This window comes from Phyllostomus hastatus, unplaced genomic scaffold, assembly GCF_019186645.2.
Source record: "Phyllostomus hastatus isolate PE091 unplaced genomic scaffold, TTU_PhHast_1.1 phas_scaffold_442, whole genome shotgun sequence".
Classification (NCBI taxonomy): Eukaryota; Metazoa; Chordata; class Mammalia; order Chiroptera; family Phyllostomidae; genus Phyllostomus; species Phyllostomus hastatus.
Window position 1 is genome coordinate 951,218 of NW_025334030.1, and position 21,217 is coordinate 972,434.

The following is a 21,217-nucleotide window of genomic DNA, read 5'->3' on the forward strand; positions in this document are numbered from 1 at the left end:
AACAGCACATCTTGTGAGAAATGGAATGGAACTGCAGAGAAAGCATACCACAGCAAACCGAGATAGGAACTACATCACAACAGGCCAGGTAGGAGGACCAGTGGCTGCTGACACTTCCCATTCAAAATCCAATACATCCCCTTGCTTACCTGTCTGACCCAGCATGCCTCAGCCACACATGCAAATTGTTATCATCACTGCTTTATTCATGAAACATAGTTTTAAATTAAAATTCATTATCCAAAATAAGCACCCTCAATGACATTTGAGCATGCAGAGCATCTGAACATTCACATTTATGTCCTCAGAAAACAGAGCCAACGAGTTGCATTCAATATGGAAACACACACTCTCTTTTTTCAAGGCACCTAAACAGAAATAGCCGTGGCTAGCCATTTCAGGAACCAAGTCATCTGTTAAGCCTGGGCAATTGTTCATAGAGCTCTTCTACCCACCCACCCCAAGCCCCGCCACCCGCTCTGACTTCTGCATTGCTTAAACCCACTCTGTCCCTTCCACTGCCAGTCTTAATGTGTGATGTGCTTTACAAATAAAAGTTGACTTATCTTAGTAGGATCAAAATTGGACAATGTAAAAAGAACAAATCTCCTTGGGAATGCCAGGTACACCTCCTCCATTCCTTTATTATGGATTAAAAAGTGCTTTCCTGGGTGTAAAAAGTTATAAAAAAAGGTCCTTGAATTCAAGGTAAACCTGCAGGATCATCTTCTAGTTTTCTTCCTATGAGTTAGATGAGACCATGGTCTTCCATAAAAGACCACAGGTGTACATGTGTACATGCAAGGTGTGCTGTCGCAAGGATTAAGAGATCTATACACAAACAAAACATATCATTGTCTTTATTTCTTAGCAGAGAGGGCAACAATTTAGAATAAACTGGGCATACGTGTTACCCTCTCTCTACATGGCCTTCTTTTTAGTGTCACTGTGGGACCTAACTTTGTGGGTGCTGCCTACATAGCTGTCATGCATTTGCATCAAGACTGGACAAGAATCTTGTCTCCCACCAGCTAAGTTAATTTCCTAGTAGCTGTCAAGCACAAAAAGGAAGACCCTTACCTGTCACTGTAGGCAGCTGCAGTGGCAGGGGTAGGCTGGGCGTAGCGGTATGCAGCATAACCACCCTAAAACACAAGGAGACATGGAACTTAGGAATGCCAAGGAGCCCAACTCAGGGACACCTGATTGCAAGACCACACGAGTTACCCAAATCTAGCAATCTAAAGTGGAGGTTAATGAAAGCTTAGTATCAAAGCAGAAGTACAAAACACACCAGAGAGATAGGGGATTGAATACCAACCCCAGCTAGATATTAAAGGTTAGCAGGTGTAAGCATACTCCCAAAGGAGAAAGAACCCAGATACCCTTTGAAGGTCATGTACCTGTTAACAGTGATTGTCTGGGGGTGGGGAGGATTATAGGGAATTATTTAAACACTCGATACTTTGCTGAACTTTCCAGATTTTTAAAACTGATTACACTTTACCTTTACTTATTAGCTATTAACTTACATTTTATTCAGTCTTTGACTACTTCTTTTAAAATCCAATACAGGTCAAGCTAATGTCCTTGTGTCTTACTTTTGTATTTATTTATTTTTAAAAACCCTTAGACTGAAAGTTTATTAGTAACCTCTTACCTAATAGTTGTTTAACCAGGAAAGTAATTAAATAAAACTGTCTTTAGCTTTCTGCATGTTAAATAATTATTTTAAAAAGAAATGGTAAATTCTTAAAAATTCTGTCTTTTTTGGCTAAAGATGCCACACTGATTCAGATGGAGGATTTAGGGTGGAAAATATGATAAACTATTCCAATTTGTAAATAAAATCATTAAGAGAGGGAAGAATCTGAAAAAATAATTAACATTTAGTTGTATGTACCAGTAATTGCAATTGTTCAATTAAGCAGAGGACAAGCAAATGGGCATATTTGAAAGGAATTGTGTTCAGTGGAGCATTGATTATCAGACTGTGAAAATAACAGAGCTTCTTGCTCAGCCAACCACAGCGATACATCAACCGCAGTAGAATGATCTCAGCACAATTAACAAATAAGATCCAGACTCCACTGATAACACAGGGAACATTCATGTTCTAATTAGGATGTAGAGTCCCATAGTCCTCTGAGGGAAAGGTTCTCACCTCCACCAAAAAGGGGCAATTCAAGACAGGCTACTGTGTCAGAGGGCACCTAATAATGAAATCATGGGTTTGCCAGAGGGTATCTAAGTGTAGAATTGAGAGTACAGGAGTTTTTTATATTTAGCCCCATATTCTTTAGGGAAAAATCAAGTAGTAGGATAGAAGATAGATGAATGGGGAAGCTCCAAAGTTTATCTTTCAAAGTGTAGATTAAACTACTCTCAATAATTTATTTCTACCTTCTACCACCCACAGCTAACTTTCATAGTAAATTTGGCATCATATACATACCAATTCTAAAAAGCTAGTTTATCTTTAAACAAGTTTGCTCTTTGGATCAGTCCTGGGGAAGATATATCCAAGACATCCTGACAGCTAATCAGTAATAATTTGGAGCCAGTTTTTTTTAAGTCTCCCTTGAAAAACAATGTGAAAGTTTTTTTTAACAAAAGAGGTCTTAGCCAGACACCACCTGGTGTTCCAAACATCATGTTCTCTAATTAGGGATGGGGAAAACTCATTAAATGTGCCAAGGAGTTGTGAAACCAAAGCAGTTGTCATACCAGTGACAAGCTCAGATACAGACTGATGGGCTGAGGGAAAAATAGGTCGCCAAGATTTCTGGAGCCATACTTTTCATCTGCTTGTCCATTTCCTTGGCTTCCCTGATGCATCCAGAAAGACACGGGTATGCACGTTGCATAGTACACTTAATGAGGCAGGGAAGAGCTGGGAAGTGACTAGCTGACTAGCTAGGAGGCACTAGTTACAACCAGCTGAAAGCTTTGAGTGGAGAAAGGGTGTCTGTGTGTGTGTCATTTCTGTCTCTCATGCTCAGAAATTATAAAAAAGAGATTACTGCCGAGATATTTGCATCAAGTGCCATGTCAATTAATCATGATTTGGTGACTGTGAATTTGGTCCCAGCAAAGACTTTTATTAATGTCCCACTTGCAAACCCACTTTGTCTGAACTCTGTACATCTCCCCCAACTTCTGCAGTAGTTTCATCAATGAAATTAGTTAGCAAGTTTAATTAGTGGAAATAATTGTAGCAGGGCAAACAGAAGATAACTAAAATAAACCTTACTTTCTGTTAGGTCAATATTTATTGTATGAACTTAAAGTGGACATGTGTACACCTGAGACCCATCCGCACAACAGGTGTGCTCATCTATGCAGCTTTGAGAAAGACCCATCCTCTGCATATTTGCATATGGCTTGGCCATTTAGAGAATATAGGCGTGTGTTTCCATGAAAGACAGGCATAAGGGGTCAATGCCCTGACACTTTTCTTTGTTAATTAGGAATTTGTTTACAAGCATTCCCAATTCAAGAGTCAAAGCAATTGTTTGCTAAGCTTTGTGGAGCTAATGGAAAGATTTTTTTCTGTGTTCGGTGGTCTCCTTGCTGTCCAGTTGGCCACCTGATGATGATGGAAATGTTCTCTATCTGTGCTGCCCAATATGGTAGCCACTTGTCCTAAGAGACTATTGAGCACTTGAAATATGGCTGGTACACAAAATAAAATTTTAATTTATTGAATTTGAGTTCATTTGAATTTAAATGTAAACAGCCAGATGGGGCTGATGGCTACCCTGTTGGAGCCCAGGTCTATGTGATCCCTGAAGTACATAACAATTGGGAAAAAAGGGTGAGGTGGCCTAATACTTACACATCTATATGAAGGAGGGACCCCCCAAACCCAGAATTTTTTAATAAAAAATTGTGTGTTTATTCTTACATGTATAAACTTCAGCCACCTTCATCACCTTCAACAACCTCTCCACTTGATGCAATATACCTATTGAGGCATTATTTCCACTGTTCAAATGTTGATCTGTTTTAGTGCTTCTGCTGTTTTTTGTTTCTCCTCTCCTTTGAGGACTTTCTCATCAGGGGAAACAAAAAAGGTGGCTCAGAGCAAGACTGGGTGAATAGGGAGGGTGGGGTACAGGGGTTATGACAGTTTGGGTCAAAAACTGCTGAACACTCAGTACGGTGCAGGCAGGTGTACTTGTAAATTACCCATCAGGAAATGGGCAAACACTTTGAGTCTTCAAAAAAATTCACTGAGGCCAAACGCAGCCTCTCACAACACCAGTTGCTACACTGATACAGATGAGTTCCTAGAACACTAACCTAGAAGGGGAAGCCTGTACTGAAAGGGGCTGCCCTCCAGAAGATAATTCTGTTTTTTCCAGTCCCCCCACCCCGCCTCTTATACTGCATTCTTCTTGTGTTATTTGTCTTTTGTTTGAAATCCATATTGGGGGAATAACAGAGTTGTGTATTATTAACTCAGTATATGTGTGCATATACTGTAAAATGATAAAAAAATACAAATTGCTTTAATTTGCCTGTCTAACAGGTAACTGTAATCAATTTTATTGCTCCATATTTTGCAGTTCCCTGAGCATAGCCAGAGGTTCTGCCAGCTTCTGTGGTAATGTCCGAAAAAAGAGTGCTAACTTCCATTGGCTGTAACCAAACCATGTCCATGCTAAAACCAGCCCTTCCAGATCTTAGGGAAAAAAAAATGCATCCTTGACAGATAGATTTTTCCCACTCCCAAACCAAGGGATAGGGTCAACCAGCACAACATAGTAGTTCTACACTCCCTACTCATATTTTACATGACAAACAACAGCAAAATATAAATGTGACCTTACATGAAATACAAATTTTACATGGCCATCATGAATTGCCCCCTTAGCCCTGCCATCACCATGAGCTGTAGCCACCTAAGATATTGGCATGTCCAGGTCTGAAACATTTCCTATGTTAGCGAGACTCCTGGAGGTCTGTTGGGGGAAGAAGTTACTGATTAAGAATCTCTAACAATGTCCCAATAACGCATTTTAAAAAGTGTGCTGCTGGGATACTAATGGTAGCAAGGAAAGGAAATGTACCTGGACCAGATAGATTTGGGAAATGCTGAATTAAAACAAAATGAAAGTGGTTACTCCATTTGTGGAACTTCCTATGGCAATACTGGTGAGCACTGTGGATCTCCATTGCATCACAAAGTATTGAATAGTTTCACAAAGGAAATTGCCTTGTTAACTTTAGAGCATGCTTCCAGAAGATGTTCTAATATCCAAATAGTGAATTGCTTAGGAAAGAGGTGTAACTCGTGTGTGCTGGTGGGACAATAAGGTGGGTGGGATTGTGTGTTTCCCTTTAGTAGAATAGTGATGGGCTTGATTACAGATAGATATCTCCTCCTTTCTGAGAATACTCAAGGAGCTCACTTTTTGCAAAACAGGTAGATTGGTATATATATAATTACCTCAATATTTTATTTATGAAAGCAACATTTACAAGAACATTTGCAAAATGAAAAACTTAAATAAAAATCATTACTCTCTAATTTATCTGCATTATACATTCAGCTTTTTTTGAAGTGTGGCAAGTTTTCTTGAAATGTGAAAATAAAAGTTCATCTCAGGAATTTTAATTATTTTGTCCTCTCTTAGGTTCAGGTACCCCTTTTTCAAAGTAGAGTTCTTATTAAAATGATTAATTTTCACAGTAAAAATGTACTCTCTTAATTGACTTAATACCAAATAAAATGATAATTGCAGGTTATGGGGAAACCCATGTAATAAAACCCCCACTGATCATCCTAGTATTTTATTCTCTCATTTTATTTGATAGTTTTAATGTTGGCATTAGACCAAATTTGAAGACTCAACCAACTACACTCCAACGGATGTGTGGCTCCTTTTCTTCCTGCAAATTTGTTCATTTGGGGGTAGCCTCAGGAGTGAGAAGTAGGTTTGGAAACTATAGCAATAGGTGTAATAAATTTATAAGAATAGATTTATAAGAATCTACAATGAAGCCAGGAAAAGATATATTAGCTATGCTGACCCTCAATGCTAGATGCATAAGAGGTTTTTTTTTATTAAACATTCCAGTTGACTCCTAGAGCCAACTACAATTTTTCTTAGACAGTTGGTTCAGTGAAACCCAAGAATTCTTTTTCACTGAATTTATTTTAATTGAGTCCAGATGCATTTTAAGAAATTTATGGCCAAGCCAGACACCCATTTTGATATACTCATGATCTAGCAAAGAGGGGAAATTTGAGGACGATCATCTCTATTTTAGAAGAATTCACATCAAAACTGGAAAATTCAGTCAAGTCTTTCCTTTTTCTATGTTAGAGGACACCTCCCTCCCTGGAATGGTCTTGTTAGTAGGATTTCACAGCAAACCCACAACCAGAGTGATGAGTTTTTCCACCAGTCAGGATTTCATACCTGCAGCAATTTATTGCCATACACAGGCTCTTGATACACTACTCTATAAGGAAACAGAAATGTAATGTTTTCAATGCAAAAATGAAATAAATAAAAGAAAATGCATAAGTCAGACATAAATTCCAGAGCAATTCATTTACAAGTTTGCTTCTCTTCACTGAGACGTGGAGTAACCCACCCAACCAAAAGATGAACCAGGCATTGTCAAACAATCTCAGTTACAAACTTCTGTAATTGAGAGTATCGAGAAAGGGGAGATGAGATCAAATACAGTCACTCATTTGTGTTATAACCTGAGTTTCATTTTAAAGAAGGAGAAAAGATACATTCATGGCTTCTTGCTTCTCCAAGCATACGTGCAATGGTTCAAGCTAACCGTTTTGAGATTTCTCTCTTGAACTCATGATTGGAATTCTCCAGAATACTTGAGGATTTAACTTTGGTGTCTAATTATTGAGGCAGTTAGGATGACAGTACAGTAGCAACCATAACTGTATCAGCACCTGTGCTTTTTAAATTTAATTTCAACTAACAACAGAAAGCACAATTTTATTTTATGAATTAATGAAGCACATGGAAGTTATGAAGACTACTTCAAATAGATATGACTAGAAAAATTATGCATGTGTGTGTGTGCACATATGGGTCTAGAAAAGCTACTGTTAATATCATTAACATGTCATCACTTCATTCAAGTGTTGCTAGTTCGATTCCCAGTCAGGGCACATGCCTGGGTTGCAGGCCAGATCCCCAGTGGGGGCCATGTGAGAGGCAACCACACATTAATATTTCTCTCCCTCTTTTTCTCCCTCCCTTCCCCTCTCTCTAAAAATAAATAAAATCCTTAAAAAAAAAGAACCCAGGGTCAGACTGGGAGGCAATATGTGGATGTGGATGTGAGGGTGATTCATGGGTGAGGCTGATCTTTTATGTGAGTGGTTCTAGTTTGAAGTGAAATATCCAGTTCTAGGGCAGGCCTCAGATAAACACTTGTGTTACAACTGTTCACGGCCAGACAGGTTCGTGGAATTCGGGCAGATGGAAGACTAGTCACAGAGCTGTTGCAATGCCTGACATGCCTTTATTCAAGGGTGGGTGATCCACTCATGCTGCAAGCTGCATGTCCCCCTGCATGTTCCCTGTGTGTCACACTGCATGTCACCTGTCCCCCAGCAGGGAGCCTCTACCCCCTTAAATACTAGAATACATACAAAGTCAGAAGGATGCTAATAGATATTATGCAACAGAGCTTCATGCTCTGCATATGAGCCCACTCATGGCTATGGGAACAGTTTATCAGACCCATCTCAAGGCTATGGAAACACTACTTATCAGGCCCATTCTTAAAGTTATGGGAAACTGCTTCCCTTAGTTGTCCAGACTTCTGGGTGAGGAAGCCAGATCACCTCAGTTTACCCTACAACATTTTAACAGATTTAGAGACCTGCCTTATAAAGGTATATAATTAATATACATATATATTTATATATTTATTGTATTTACTTTTTTTCTTATGTAGTCTGGCTTTCCTTTCCAACTTAGTTTTACTTAATCTTCCTCTTTAAGTTAAAGTATAAAAATTCTAGTTCTCTCTGTCACCCTCCCTATCTCTCTCCCTCTTTCTTGTTCTTGCTCTCTCTCTGCTCCTAATTCCCATCGATTACGTACTCTAATGTTTCAAGTATAGATATAATTTCCCAGTGGCCCACCACCCCATTACATTCTCTATTATTCTCTCACTTTTTACCATTCTCCTTCCTTTCTTTCCTTGCCTTTATCAAAGTTTGTTCCAGGACAGCCACAATGTCATTCTATTGGCTCAGGGTTTGAATTCTGTAGCCAGACCATGTGGGCTTAAACCCTAATGTCAGTGGAGAGTTCTGGACAAATGATATTACCTGCATCCTAAAAGAAAAGTTTCCTATTCTGAAAAAATTAAGTGGAGGTGATAGGTAATGAGATTCCTGCCTTCTAGAGCTATGGTGGAGAAATGAGGTAAAGGCTGAGGTCCTGTGTCTCATACAGTAGACACTTAACTTCCTGATGGGCTGTTACCTTCCTGTGGCGACCGACCAGCTTGGTGCTGAGCCTCAGTGGCTCACACTAAAACAGGGTCTCTGGAATAATGACATGGGTTTTTATTTGGAGGATTTCTGCTTTTGAGTCTATGTGGTCCTGAAGCTACTGACATTGCTTCCTGAGCTCAACCATCAGAGAAATGAGGACACCTCTTTGTTTTAAGATCCATAGACAGTAGAGTAACATGTATTCAGAAATAACTGTATTTAGTCATGGTGTCAACCAGAAACTTGTTATGGCAGAAATTAGGAATGATGTAAAAATGCACTGGAATCTCATTGACACATATTTCCTAGGCAGTCCCAAGGTTGCATTGCCCATTAGGAAGCTTGGGGTTCTCCATGTTCAAGGGAACATGGTTAACATTTATGACATCTGCTAGTTCCCTCTCTTACTCTTTCTCTGTCTTCTCTTCCCTTCTCCCCATTGCCCAGACCTCTGTCTTAATCCACTTTCTACGGATAGTTTGTTGATTGTTTTTTGGTAGCTTTGCTTTCATTTCTTGCTTTCCATTTTTATAGTTATTTTTTGATCAAATGCCCTATCCTTTTATATCTCTCTGAGTGGGTTAAGATAAAGAGTCTTGGCTAAGTTCAGTCAAGCAACACTTATTTTCAGCTCCCTGATCAATTCTGGCCTCAGGAGATCTATAGCTTCACCCCTAAGTGTAACAAATTGCTTTGAAGGTCCAAGACACTTGGTCTTTGAACTTCACTTTGAAACAGTTGTTATACCCATGTATCACCTCTTCTATAATTTATCTTTTCTTTAACATCACCCACTTTTTAACTTAAAATAATAATTGGTTTAAATGTCCACCACTAAGTGGTAACACTGAACTAGTACCTTTTATCTGCTAGTTATGTAAACTAAATCCCTACCTTTTGATATAAACATGTGCATGTGTGTGCATGCAGAGGGGCAAAGGTATATCACCATATAGAAGTGAGCCAGATATGACCTTTTCTACCCTCTTTTCTGACTCAGAACCCCCTACGTCCTGGCTGAGGAGTGTCATCCATACTGGGCCTGAATACTTCTTTTGTGGAGAGATGCAGCAGTTCTCCTGCAAAGCTGGGCTCCTGAATGGAATGCTTTTTCTTTGCTCTCAGCCTAAACAAACTTGCCTGCCTTTGACCTTAGCTTCTGGCTGACAACATCTCCTAACAAGTCTACCCTTTCCAGCAATTTCAGGGTGTCTATGAAAATCTCTCCCTCTCTCCTCAATCCTCTCTGCTCTACAAAAGTTAAAAAGGAGCCAATTCTAGGTAGGAGATATAGCTTGCCAGTTGCAGGGGCCTTTTAAATCGGAAATGCCTGCAGGCTCCCACATCAGGTGGGAGGGATGGAAAGACCTTGGACAACAAAGAGGAGAAAGGGCAGGAGAGAGTGGGGTGCACAGAAAAGGGCAGTTGTTCTAGTGTATGTGCTGTTATCCTTGTTGTTGAGTTGCTCCCATAGGCTGTCAGTATTAAGAACACCTGAGCAGGAAGAATTGGCGAGTAGACTTTCCTTAACTTCTTAAAAGTAACCAAAGCTAGAAGCTTACTCCTCCACCTAATTAAGTTAAAAAGAAATAACTGGTTTAAACCTATGAGAAGTGAGTAAAGTGTCTAACACTTGTCCCAGGACCTCTCAGGATTGCCTTATTTATTGTGCATTATTTCTAACGAGATTGAAGGAGCAAGCCAGAAACTTTCTTTAAATAGAATAGAACCTCACATGCTTTTCTAACCTCTTTAATCATTATTTCTTTAAGAAATAGACCTCTAGGAATGAGTCTACTCATCAGAACATACCAGTATTTCAAGGGAGGAAGGGGCAGCAGCTTGAAAAAGCACATTCAAAATTACTTCTAGCCACAATGAATCCTGCTCCATAAATTTGAAAGAGCAGCAAATATTCATATTTTTCTTGCCCTTAAATCAACTTAAGACCATCTACAAACCCTTGTTTTGTTGTTGCAGTGGGGTGGTCCAGTTCATCACTGTCACTTACATGCACACACCACCCAGCAGCGATGTTTCAAAATTGCCATCTTATATGGAACAAAAAATTCAGGAAGGTCTGCAAGATCTGAGCTACCTTTTGGAAAGAGGACAGAAAAATGTGCTGGGTAAACAAAACTTTAAGTTCGTTTTTAAGCTAGTTTTTCCATCATCTAATTGCCTATTTGGATCTGCCCCCCTAAAAAACCTATCATTATAATATGAACAGCAGAAAAATGTATAAGTTTTTGGCTACAAGGTGGCTTGAGAAGTGCAAGAGGAGGCTTTCTAAACCTAGAAACCAGAAAACTCAGGACTTGAAGTTACTGAAATAACTCCCTTCATCTAAACCTCACCCAGTTATTGCAGGAGCTTTAAATTTACCACTGGGCCTGGTGGCCTTTCTCAAATATGAATTTGTGGGAAACAAAAGCTCTTAAATGGACCAAAAACACAAAGGGAACTTTTTTGGAGCTTTCCTTTCTGAATGGAATTTCTCTTTCTACCTTAGCGTAGATGTTGGCATATTTTCTCTCTTCTGGATCCTTTTGCCTTGTTCTCAGGGATTTTCATTTATCCTAACCAATACAGACACACTCTATCAATTACTCTAAATAGGCAGTCTATTTCTTTGTGACATCTTACAGCCTGTGCCTTCAGGCAGCTTCTACTTTCTGCTATCCAAAGATCTATGGGGCAAAGGAAAGATGCCAATTCGAAATCTCCATAGAATAGCTCAAATTAATATTCAATCAATTATTGTCATTTTAGAAATAATTCAATAAGTTTTAGTCATTTTACAGAGAGATGAACACTCAATAAATGATAACTAATATTAAAATATTTGTTTTTAGCTAGGCTTACATAACATCTACATTTCCACCCCCCCCCCCCACGGATTGGTGTTGCTGAAGATGGTTTTCTTTTTTGTGGATTTTTAAAAAATGTCTCCATTCCTCCTCTACTCCCCTCCATTTCCCAAATTAAAAAAAAAAAAGCCCTAAACTTACTTATGCCAACTATAGTCCCTCCATGTACCTACTCTACCCAGAGGCTAAACTGTGGGAGGTTTGGGTTCATTGAGCATCTGAAGATGTGGCTGAGGTTCAGCCTGCTCAGACTCAGCCTGCTTCTCTATTTAAAATGAAAAAAAAGGATGTGAGAAGGAGTAAATTAAGCTACACAAAAAAGTTGGTGGTTCATTGGGTAGATAAAGGACATGCAGATCATTCATTAGTTTTATTATGAACAAAAGCTAACCCACAGATTATAATAAATGTACTTGACACAATAATAATAGAACTCAACTAAGTTCATCACTGATAGAGATTAATATTATGTCACAAAATTGTAATTATTTAAAATTCAAAGGGAAGAAATTTAAATAACCAGTGTCATTCCCATTTTCTAGTAAATGACATCAATATGATCAGAAATACAGTTTTATTTTTCTTTGTTATCTAGCCTATTAAACAAGTATGATTCCAGCAAAATTATTTGAGGTCATTTGTAATAAAAAGTATATAATTTAGAAAATACCTCCAATACTGCCAATTTATTTTAAATTGTGTTATTCCAAGTCATTTTTATAATATTGCTGCTAATATCATAGTGTGAGAGACTAACTACTTTTAGGTGAATTAGGTAAGTTTAAATATGGTCCCCTTAATGAGAAATATCCTATTCTTTTCTAAAAGTGAACAGCTTAATACAGTGGTACTGTTTAACAAACAGTTCTGAGTTAGGGAGCAATTCTAGGGAAATGGAGAACTAAGGGGTTGAAGAAAATAAGGGCTTAATGTTCAGGTTGACATATTTTTGTTAAGAGATGTTTCTTACTAATATCATCCATGATTGGTGGGGGGAGAAAAAGAGAGAGAGGGAGACAGGGAGGGAGAGAAAGAGAGTGGGAAAGAAAGAGAGAGGGAGGGAGAGAGAGAGAGGGAGAGAAGGAAACAGAGGGAGACACAGAGAGAGAAAAGGAGAGAATATTTTTCTAGGGCTTTAGGATAAACAATTAAATATATTTATAAGAAAACATTGAAAACATCAGCCATGAAAATATCTTTTAACCCTCTGCAGCTGGTAACTACAGCTGTTATCCTAAATGTTAAACTGAAAACACACAGACCATACTGAGAACTTTAGAGAGAATTTCTTTTTGCAGGAGGATCTTAATTTGACTTGAGAGAAATGCCATCTTTGGGGGGAGGGTGTTTGCATTTATTCCGAACTTGATGAAGGAGATCATTCCACTCAACAGCATGTGAAGCTATTGTGAGCAGAAATCCTGCTGCCCTGTGAGCCTCCGGACTCTCCCACAGACCAGGAAGAGGAAATGGACGGATGGCACTGAGTAGTAGAGAGATTCTCAGCAAACTTGTAAAAAGAATGACTCCGGGAGGAAACGAGGATGTCATGCGCATTAATGAATACTTACATAAATGTCTGCACCATAAAATCCATCCTGGTAAACAACACTGCAAGGGTGCACACACAAAGAGAAACATCCATATTAGTGCATTTCCCCATGCAGACACACCAACCCCTGCACTGGCGAAGTTAGTCTGGTCACAAGGTCCAAAACACAGGAACCAAGGAAAGTTTCCACATTGGTTAAGGAGGTTGGAGACAACAGTGGTTGATCAGGCCGAAAAAATTAGGCTGGGGTTCGGTGCTGGCCCAGAATCCAGATGCTGGGTATCAGACTTCCCTCCCCTTCAGGAGGGGTGTAGAAATGCAAACAGGGTTGAGGTTTATTTTAAATGGCTTAGACAGATAGGAGAGTCAGAGTTCGTATTCAGTCAAACCACACAGTCCCCTTTGCCCTGGGGAAAAAAATAATCTGCTTAAAATATATGATTGATAAGGGTAGGAGCACAGATAGTCACATTTTCAATATTGGTTATAGCCGAATGACCTTAGGGAAGCTGGACAACACAAACGATTTCAGAAATGTTCTTCTGTATTTTTTTACATTGTGGTATTATATTTGATACTTCCTTGCACCAGTACTTTATGGTAAATGTAGGAGAACATCTCTAATTATAACACATGTGTGCATGTGTTTTAAAAAAATGTATATGTTTTGTGTGTGTTTATGGGTATACATGTGTATATCTGTGTGCAAAAATATGTTTTGTGTTCATGTATGTGCATGAAGGCATATGTGTGAGTATATTATCTACATCATGCCCATGTGCATACATGTATAGTGTGTATAATGTGTGTAGTAGTATGTTTATATATCTGTGTGTTTGTGTGTGCATATTTGTACAAATATGTGCATGCATATTTCTGTGTGTGTATTTGCATAAATCACACCTAGACTAAGCAAAGCCCTACATTATGACTGAACAAGCCTGGCCTTGCTGCATGTCTCTGACCACTGTCCATATAGTTATCCCAGAGAGAGGGGCCTTCACAGGACGGGGAGAAGAAGATATCCTGGAATTCTCCAGACATTTTTTGGTATACCTTGAGTGAAACAGTCAGGAAAAGAAGCTCATAGCTACACCATCATGGGAAACTGACTTAAAATTCCTAAGTACTAAAATGGGCTCAGTGAAGATTTTATGCAGCCTGTACAACTCAGTCTTCTGTGAGGGTCACAGGATATCTTGAATATAAAAATGTGTGTTCTACATGCATGTTTTTGAAAAGATGGAAGCAGTGGCAATTAATAACCTTCCCTAATATTTCCCTACGGTGTTCATAGATGATTTATGAGCCTGGCAAAGGAACAGTGAGCCCCACTGTTGAATGGAGCTGTGGTTTTAATAGAAGAACAATTTTGATTACCAAAGGGTTGTAGCAGGTTTCAGTAGCAGACTGTACCCACATGTAAGCCAAGCATATAAAGCCAAGGGAAGGTGCGTCACAACACACACACACACACACACATGCGCACACACACGGCAGTGACACTGGTTTGCTGGAGAACACTGTAGTGTGCCTCATAGTGCTTTCAAAGTTGATTGGCAAAACCCCAAGTACCATTATCCTTAAAGAAGTGTCAGGGATTATACACACTAAGGAGGTTGGTAGGAATCGCTTTCAGCCCTTTTCATTTTGATCAAAAGGGCTACAGTTCACGAGAGCATTTGTCAAACAGTGTAAAACCCTAATCCCAGATACTGAGGTGTGTGGTATCCTGACCTAGGCTTTGAATTCTCTTTCAAGATTTCCAGCATAAAATGATAGTGTCTGTTGGGGGTCAGAAGGCAGGGCCAGCCTCTGCTGACAGGACTCAGTACAGATCTGCTGCAACAGGGGTGAGCAACCAGTTGGGCCCAGAACCGCAGAGCTGGTCATTTAGCCATATCAAAGCAACTTCCAGCCCATTCTTTCATGCTATCATGCCTTTGCACATGCTAGTCCTTGTGCTGAGAATGGCTTTTCTGCCAATGTCTTCACCAAAAGCAGATCACCACTAAAGAGCAAAGTTAGATGGGAACAACACAGGCATCTGGGTCAAATTTAGCCTCACCAATCAGCAGTTATGTGCCCTTGGACTAATTACGAAGCTATGTGAGCCTCATTGACTCATCTGTAAAGTGGGGATAGAGGTAAGGGCCAGCCCCAAGGGAAGAGTCAGAGAGATAAGGCTGTAAAGTAATGAGCAATTGGGCTTGACATCATAGCTCTAGCTGAACGTCACCATTGCTCTGACCTTTATCCCATGCCCACCCAAAGTGGAGTTATTTCTCCCTCCTGTAAATGCCAACATCAACATTTTGATCCTCACTTGGTCAAATATTAAAGGTATTTGTGTATGTGACTCATTTCACACTGAAGTTGCACCCAATGAGCTTACTCGATATTCTATCCTGCTTACATCTAACTCATTGCTTTTTACCCAGGAGATGTAAAATAAATATCTATTGACAGAATATTCCCCATATTTTATAGGGGAGGTGACAGATGACGACATGGAGAAATTAATTTACTTATCAACTCCAGGTAGAATTAAGTAGAGGATTGGGAAGAAGCAGCCTGCAGTCTCTGGTTGGTTTCTGATCTGCTTATTCAGTATCAGTGACTGTTGCCAGTGGAGGAGAGGAAGGTGAATGGGATTCAAAAACTGGATCCTGCCCTGGCTGGTATAGCTCAGTGGACTGAGTGTGGGCTGCTAACCAAAGGGTCGCAGGTTCTGTTCCCAGTCAGGGCACATGCCCAGGTTATGGGCCAGGTCCCCAATGAGGGGCCTTGTGAGAGGCAACCACACATTGATGTTTCTCTCCTCTTTCTCCCTTACTTCCCCTCTCTCTAAAAATACATAAATAAAATCTTTAAAAAAAACCCAAACTGGATCCTGGTTTAGGAGACCAGAGCAAGGGGCTAGGTAGAGTGTGATCCTGGTGGGAACAAAATATTGATATTTAACCAAATATTAATGTATTCAAACATGGGGAACAATGCTCTTTTCTAAACATTTGTAAAAGGGACCCAGTCTGTTTCTGCTCTTACCTTGGAGGTCTGTAGGTTTGGTTCTAGAGCTCCGCAATAAAGCAAGTGTCACAATAAAGCAAGTTGTAATCATTTTGCTGGTGAAGGGTCTAGCCTTCAATTTCTAAAAAATTCAACATGTATGAAGCACAATAAAGGGAGCCACAATGAAACAACATCTCCCTGTGATGGAGAGAAGAACTGAGGCTAGACCTTGAGGTCTGTTTCATTGAGCATAGAGTGTAGACCAGGAGTGACTGGAGCTGAGCTCTGGCTGGGAAAGTGGCCCCTTCTTTCACCAGGATAAGTCCTTGGGCACTGGGGCAAGCAGTGAACCTCCATGTCAAGCCTGTTTGTACTAACAGCTCCCAGTGAGGCAAGAACAGGCCCCGGTGTTTGTTCAACATGGCAGCCTCACTGCCATCCTTTGCCCTCCAATGTGTGCCACAGAAAGCTAATTTGGGACTCTGACTGACATCCCTGATTTATGAGACAGAAAAACAAAGAGAAAATATGATCTCGCATCCTCATTTTGATAAGCTCAAACAAACTATATTTTGGCTGTAGAAGTGCTTACTATATTCCAACTACTATGCCAAGGCACAGAGAGTCTACTCGCTATACCTGCCCTAGAGGAGCTTACAGGGTACTCAGTCACAAAGCCATGTGTATAAATGTTGAATGGCAGCCTTGATGGGTGCTGAGAAGGAGAGGGATAATGGCACTTTGAAGATGAAATGGAAGGATGAGGGCTAGCAACAGAGGCGAGGGAACTGGAGGAAATGCCTCAGAAATCTCAAAAGCTTAGCCAGGTAGAAAGCAGGAAGAGCAGCCCAGCCATAGGGAACAGCCTATGCAAGGCTGTAGGAAGGGCATCTTTCAGCTTTGGGAGGCTCTGCAGGAAGTGGTGGCTACACTCTGAAAGGAAATAAGAAATTCTAGCTGCTATTATAAACCACACCGTGTATGAATTTCTTGTTTTCACGGAGTGCAACACCTGCATGTTTTGGAGAGAAATGAATGAGAGGCTGAGTGATCTAACTTCATGATAACTCTAAAAAATGAGGAACCAACATAGTTGTCCTCATTGGCAGTGTGAAATGAAGCTACTTTGGGAGGCTGTCAGTTTCACCAAAATGCTGTGTGTGTGTGTGTGTGTGTGTGTGTGTGTGTGTGTGTGTTCCCCCTAAGCTACATGTAATAGCACAAGTACAAATACTATTACTCTCTACATTGACTGAGCGATGACTATGTGTCAGTCCCTAATCTGAGCATGTTGTGCTCATTATCCTACTTAATCTTCAAAGTACTCCTTCGAGATGGACAATGCTATTGTCACTTCTTTAAGTATAAAGAAACTGAAAAGGAGAGAGCTAGGTAGTAACTAAGCTGGGATTCTAGCCCAGGTGGGCTTGGCTTTGGGGCCCTAACTTTTATCGGCTCTGGCAGGCAGCAGTGGTCAAACTTCAGCATGCAGATGAACCACCTGGAGGGCTTGTTCAAACACAGATGGCTGGGCCTCACACCCAGCCCAGAGGCCCTGAATCAATAGATCTGATGAGGGGGTTAAGAATTTCCATTTTTAACAAGTTAACAGGTGATGCTGCCACTAGTCTGAAGACTAATAGGATCATTGCTCTATGAAACACCACCCTCCACATGTTCCTGTTTGCCACAGCACTGAAGGTCAGCTTTCTAGGTCCTATTCTAAATGGAAGCTGGTTATAGAAAAGCTCTTACAAAGTCTCATACTGGTTTCCATGAATATGTCTAAACACTTATTTTTGAAGCACTATGAAACAGGTGCAACAAATTTGTGGGGAAAGAAGGACAGGGGTCAATCTCTAGTATGCATCTATAGATGAATGAACCATGGCCCAGTCACAAGAGAAAGGAGTTGCCATCATGCACTGAACAGGTGCAGTCAATTTTATTGTAAAGACGGTCTGTCTAGCCATGCAAAGGTAATTGTATTGCTTGTCAATCACTTGGGGACTGCAATATGCTTTTGCAAGAACATAATGCAAATGCACATCTCATTTTCTTAGAAAGGTAATAACAGTGGTTAAATATTTGGAATGAATGCAAGCAGGGAATGACTGCACTATAGCAAATTAGTTTATTTAAAAAAAAAGGAAGGAAAGAATAAAATGCCCAAAGTACATGATGTGTTTGTGTAATATAATATAGTCTAACCATAAATATATTTTTGAAGGAAAGGTTATTTAAAACTACTCTACATACTTCCCTTCCAAGTGGAAATAAATTAAAATTTTAATGCATTCAAATCTAGCTGTTTTTAAGTTGATATCAGGTGGGTCCATGAACTTCCTGGCATCATTTGCATAGAATTATGTGTGTGGTGCATGTGTGTATGTATATGTACACAGACATTTTCCAAGGGAAAATACATAGTTTTAATTAGGTTATCAAAGGCATCTATGACACCCTACTCCCCTCCCCAAATTTAAGCAGCACTGATTTATGGTGTCTGTCCATAAATTCACTCAATTAAGAGGATTTTTTTTTTAATACAAGAGGTTACATTTTAAAACTGCCTGGGAATCTGAATAAGAATTGACACCAAAAACAAAAAGCTAGAGAGAATCCTGGAAAGTATTTGAGAATGGGTGGCGACGACTTTAGTTCAAGAGTTATATTAAACTGGAAAGTTCCTAAGTATCAAATAATACAGTCTGAGGATTAGACATTTAAAAATTAAAACCAAAAAGTATAATTTGATTTACAGACAGCAAGTCTTATATGCAGTGTTAGAGGCTGGTATCAGACAGTTATTTTTAGGACCTGAAAGCATTCTCAAAGTATCCGTGTATGGGTCGAATTCTTGTACTAGTTGATTTTAAGAAGTTTTCTCCTAGGATACTATGATATCTTTCCTATGCTCAAAGTAGCAGAGTCTCTTCAAAATGCTTCTCAACCTAACTCTGAGAAATTGTACATAGATGTATCATAGTTAAATATATGAGAAAGTGCAGAATATCTCATTCAAAGATAGCCAGTGAACCAAGACCAAGGCCGTATAGCAGATGCTCGATGCTTAGCTTAGGTGTTTAGTAAGTAGCTACTTTATAATTAATTAACTAATAAGTTAAGAACAGGAACTTGGTGAGGACAATTTCATGAGGTTCCTTTGGGAAGGAATGGGGTAGTTGTTGTAGTCTAATATCAGAGGTGGTACCAAGTCTGGTGGCTACCTTCCATCTTCCTCCATAAATAATCAGTCTGCAAGCTCCACTGGATGGCAATTACCCAATGGGTAATTTCTCCCAACTGTGAGTCATAGGAAGACAGGCTGGACATTATGTCTCCTCTACCAAAATTGACTCCAGGATCAAATACAAGGAGAAGTGTGGAAAACTTGGTCCATTCAGCTCTTGTTGAGATTGTTCACAAGTTAATATTTTATTTACAATCTACACATTACACAAACTATTGAAGTGCTCTGTGCAAACCAAAGCCATCTCTGCAGCTTGTAGGGGATGCAGATCTGTGAACTACAGGTGCTTGCCAGCAAAGGAATAAGTGATGTCATACAGGCAAAGACAAAGGATCAGTAACTGCATCAACCTCAACAATAGTAGCTAGAGTTCACTAAACACACATCACATGCTGGATCTTACTAAGTTGTAATCTTATATGGATCTCCTATCCCATGCTCTATTAACTGAGTGGAGGAAGACATAGTCATCAATCTCCTATTAAGGCAACTGTATCTATACAGGTTAAGTCAGCTACCCAGGGTAGTATGAGATAGAACAGCAGGGGCCAATCTAATCTGCCCCTACGCTGTCTTTTTGGACTGTAACAATTTTTGTAGACTGTGTAGCCACTAGATTTCTAACTCATCACTCATTCTCTTTCAGTTAATGTTGGTAAACAATAGGGGGTTTGCTATTCCAGTCTAGAATTCTGCATTCAGTTCCATGATCCCTCCATGGTCTAAACAGAGCCCCTGTACCCCCAGCCCCTGAAGGAATGATCATGCATTACGTCCCAAGAAGTTTCTATTTAGCTACATGAGAAAGAGAGATAGGGCCTCTCCATAGCCTATGTTCTTTACTTGCTGGAATGGATTTTAGAAAACATCAGGATGTGGAGGGGGAAACAAAATCAGTGAGAGGAAATGATGGATGTAGGGCATAATTGGTGAACCCTCCTGGACAACTATCTTGATGCTAGATATTCCGAGGGTCACCCATGGCTCCACAAAAGCAGCCATGGAGGTTCTGTGGGATATTGTTTCAATCTCTTGGAGAAAATATATAGAAGCTGTATGTGAATATAGGATAAATGACACATTTTTGTTGGCCTTTGGATAACAATGTATATTCATATTGGATACTTGATGAAGAACAGAGGTTTAGATTGGCAGTTAGATATGTCTTTAACTGATGACAATGGGAAAATTAAATTTTTTCTTAATGAATGCAGTTTGCTAGGTGACATCTTAGAAAAGATGGAGATCACTGGGTGTTAGGGAGAATCAGAGAATGAGATCTTAGCGTGGAAATTTAGGAAATGATCAAATACAGATGTGTCCTATTTCTCTTCACTTCCTAGAAGCCTTATCTAAACACCTGAGACTTTCCTTGTTGCTCACACAGCACCCTCCTTACTGTTTATCACACTTATTGAAACTGTTGGCTAACATGGCACGCTCTGTCTCCAACTGGAAGAAATTCCTCTGAGGGTGCCATCTGCCTCTGAGTCCTCAGTGCAAGAAAGTGCATGGAGCTGAGAAAAAGGATGTTGAGCTGAACAGAACATCCATAAAGACATTAGTCCAGTTTAGAAGTCATCCTTGAAAGGAAGTTTTAGACAAACAGCTATAAGAAATCCACACTATCTCCTGGACCACCTGAATCCTGATCATGTCACTTCCTGGAAACAGGAGTGGGTTTCCAACATCTTTGCAACTCAATATAAGATCAGGGCACTGTTTCCTCCAGCCAAACTCTGCTCTTCTTTCCAAGATGAGCAGCCCACAAGCCAGAGGAAAAAGGAAACCACCACTTAAGATTCTTGATTTACATTTTTGTATCCAGAATCAATGCACTCCAGCCAACCTGTAGTCCAGTAAAACACCCAGCAACCAGTTGAATTTCCTCCTTCCCCACCAGCCCTATCCTCTTATAGAACTTGCAGACATGAACATACACACACACACACACACACACTCTAGCCCTCTTGTTCTTTCTATTCTCCATATCTTAAGAATTTTATCTTACTATTAAATGTGGGTTCAGAATT

The 21,217-nt window shown here is 39.8% G+C and overlaps 1 protein-coding gene across 17 annotated transcripts in view; it reads right to left on the bottom strand.

Moving 5' to 3' along the window:
* The window catches only part of RBFOX1 (RNA binding fox-1 homolog 1), a 1,503,477-nt gene that overhangs the window by 34,178 nt on the left and 1,448,082 nt on the right, over positions 1-21,217 (bottom strand). For 14 of the 17 annotated variants that reach the window (XM_045820711.1, XM_045820717.1, XM_045820725.1 and 11 more), the window contains 2 exons: positions 6,432-6,474; positions 1,081-1,145 (listed from right to left, as the gene is read on the bottom strand). In XM_045820711.1, the coding sequence (XP_045676667.1) occupies positions 1,081-1,145; positions 6,432-6,474 (108 nt within the window). Of the gene's footprint in view, positions 1-1,080; positions 1,146-6,431; positions 6,475-12,938; positions 12,979-21,217 lie in introns of all 17 variants that reach the window. The other 3 variants (XM_045820712.1, XM_045820716.1, XM_045820708.1) reach the window with 1 other exon arrangement.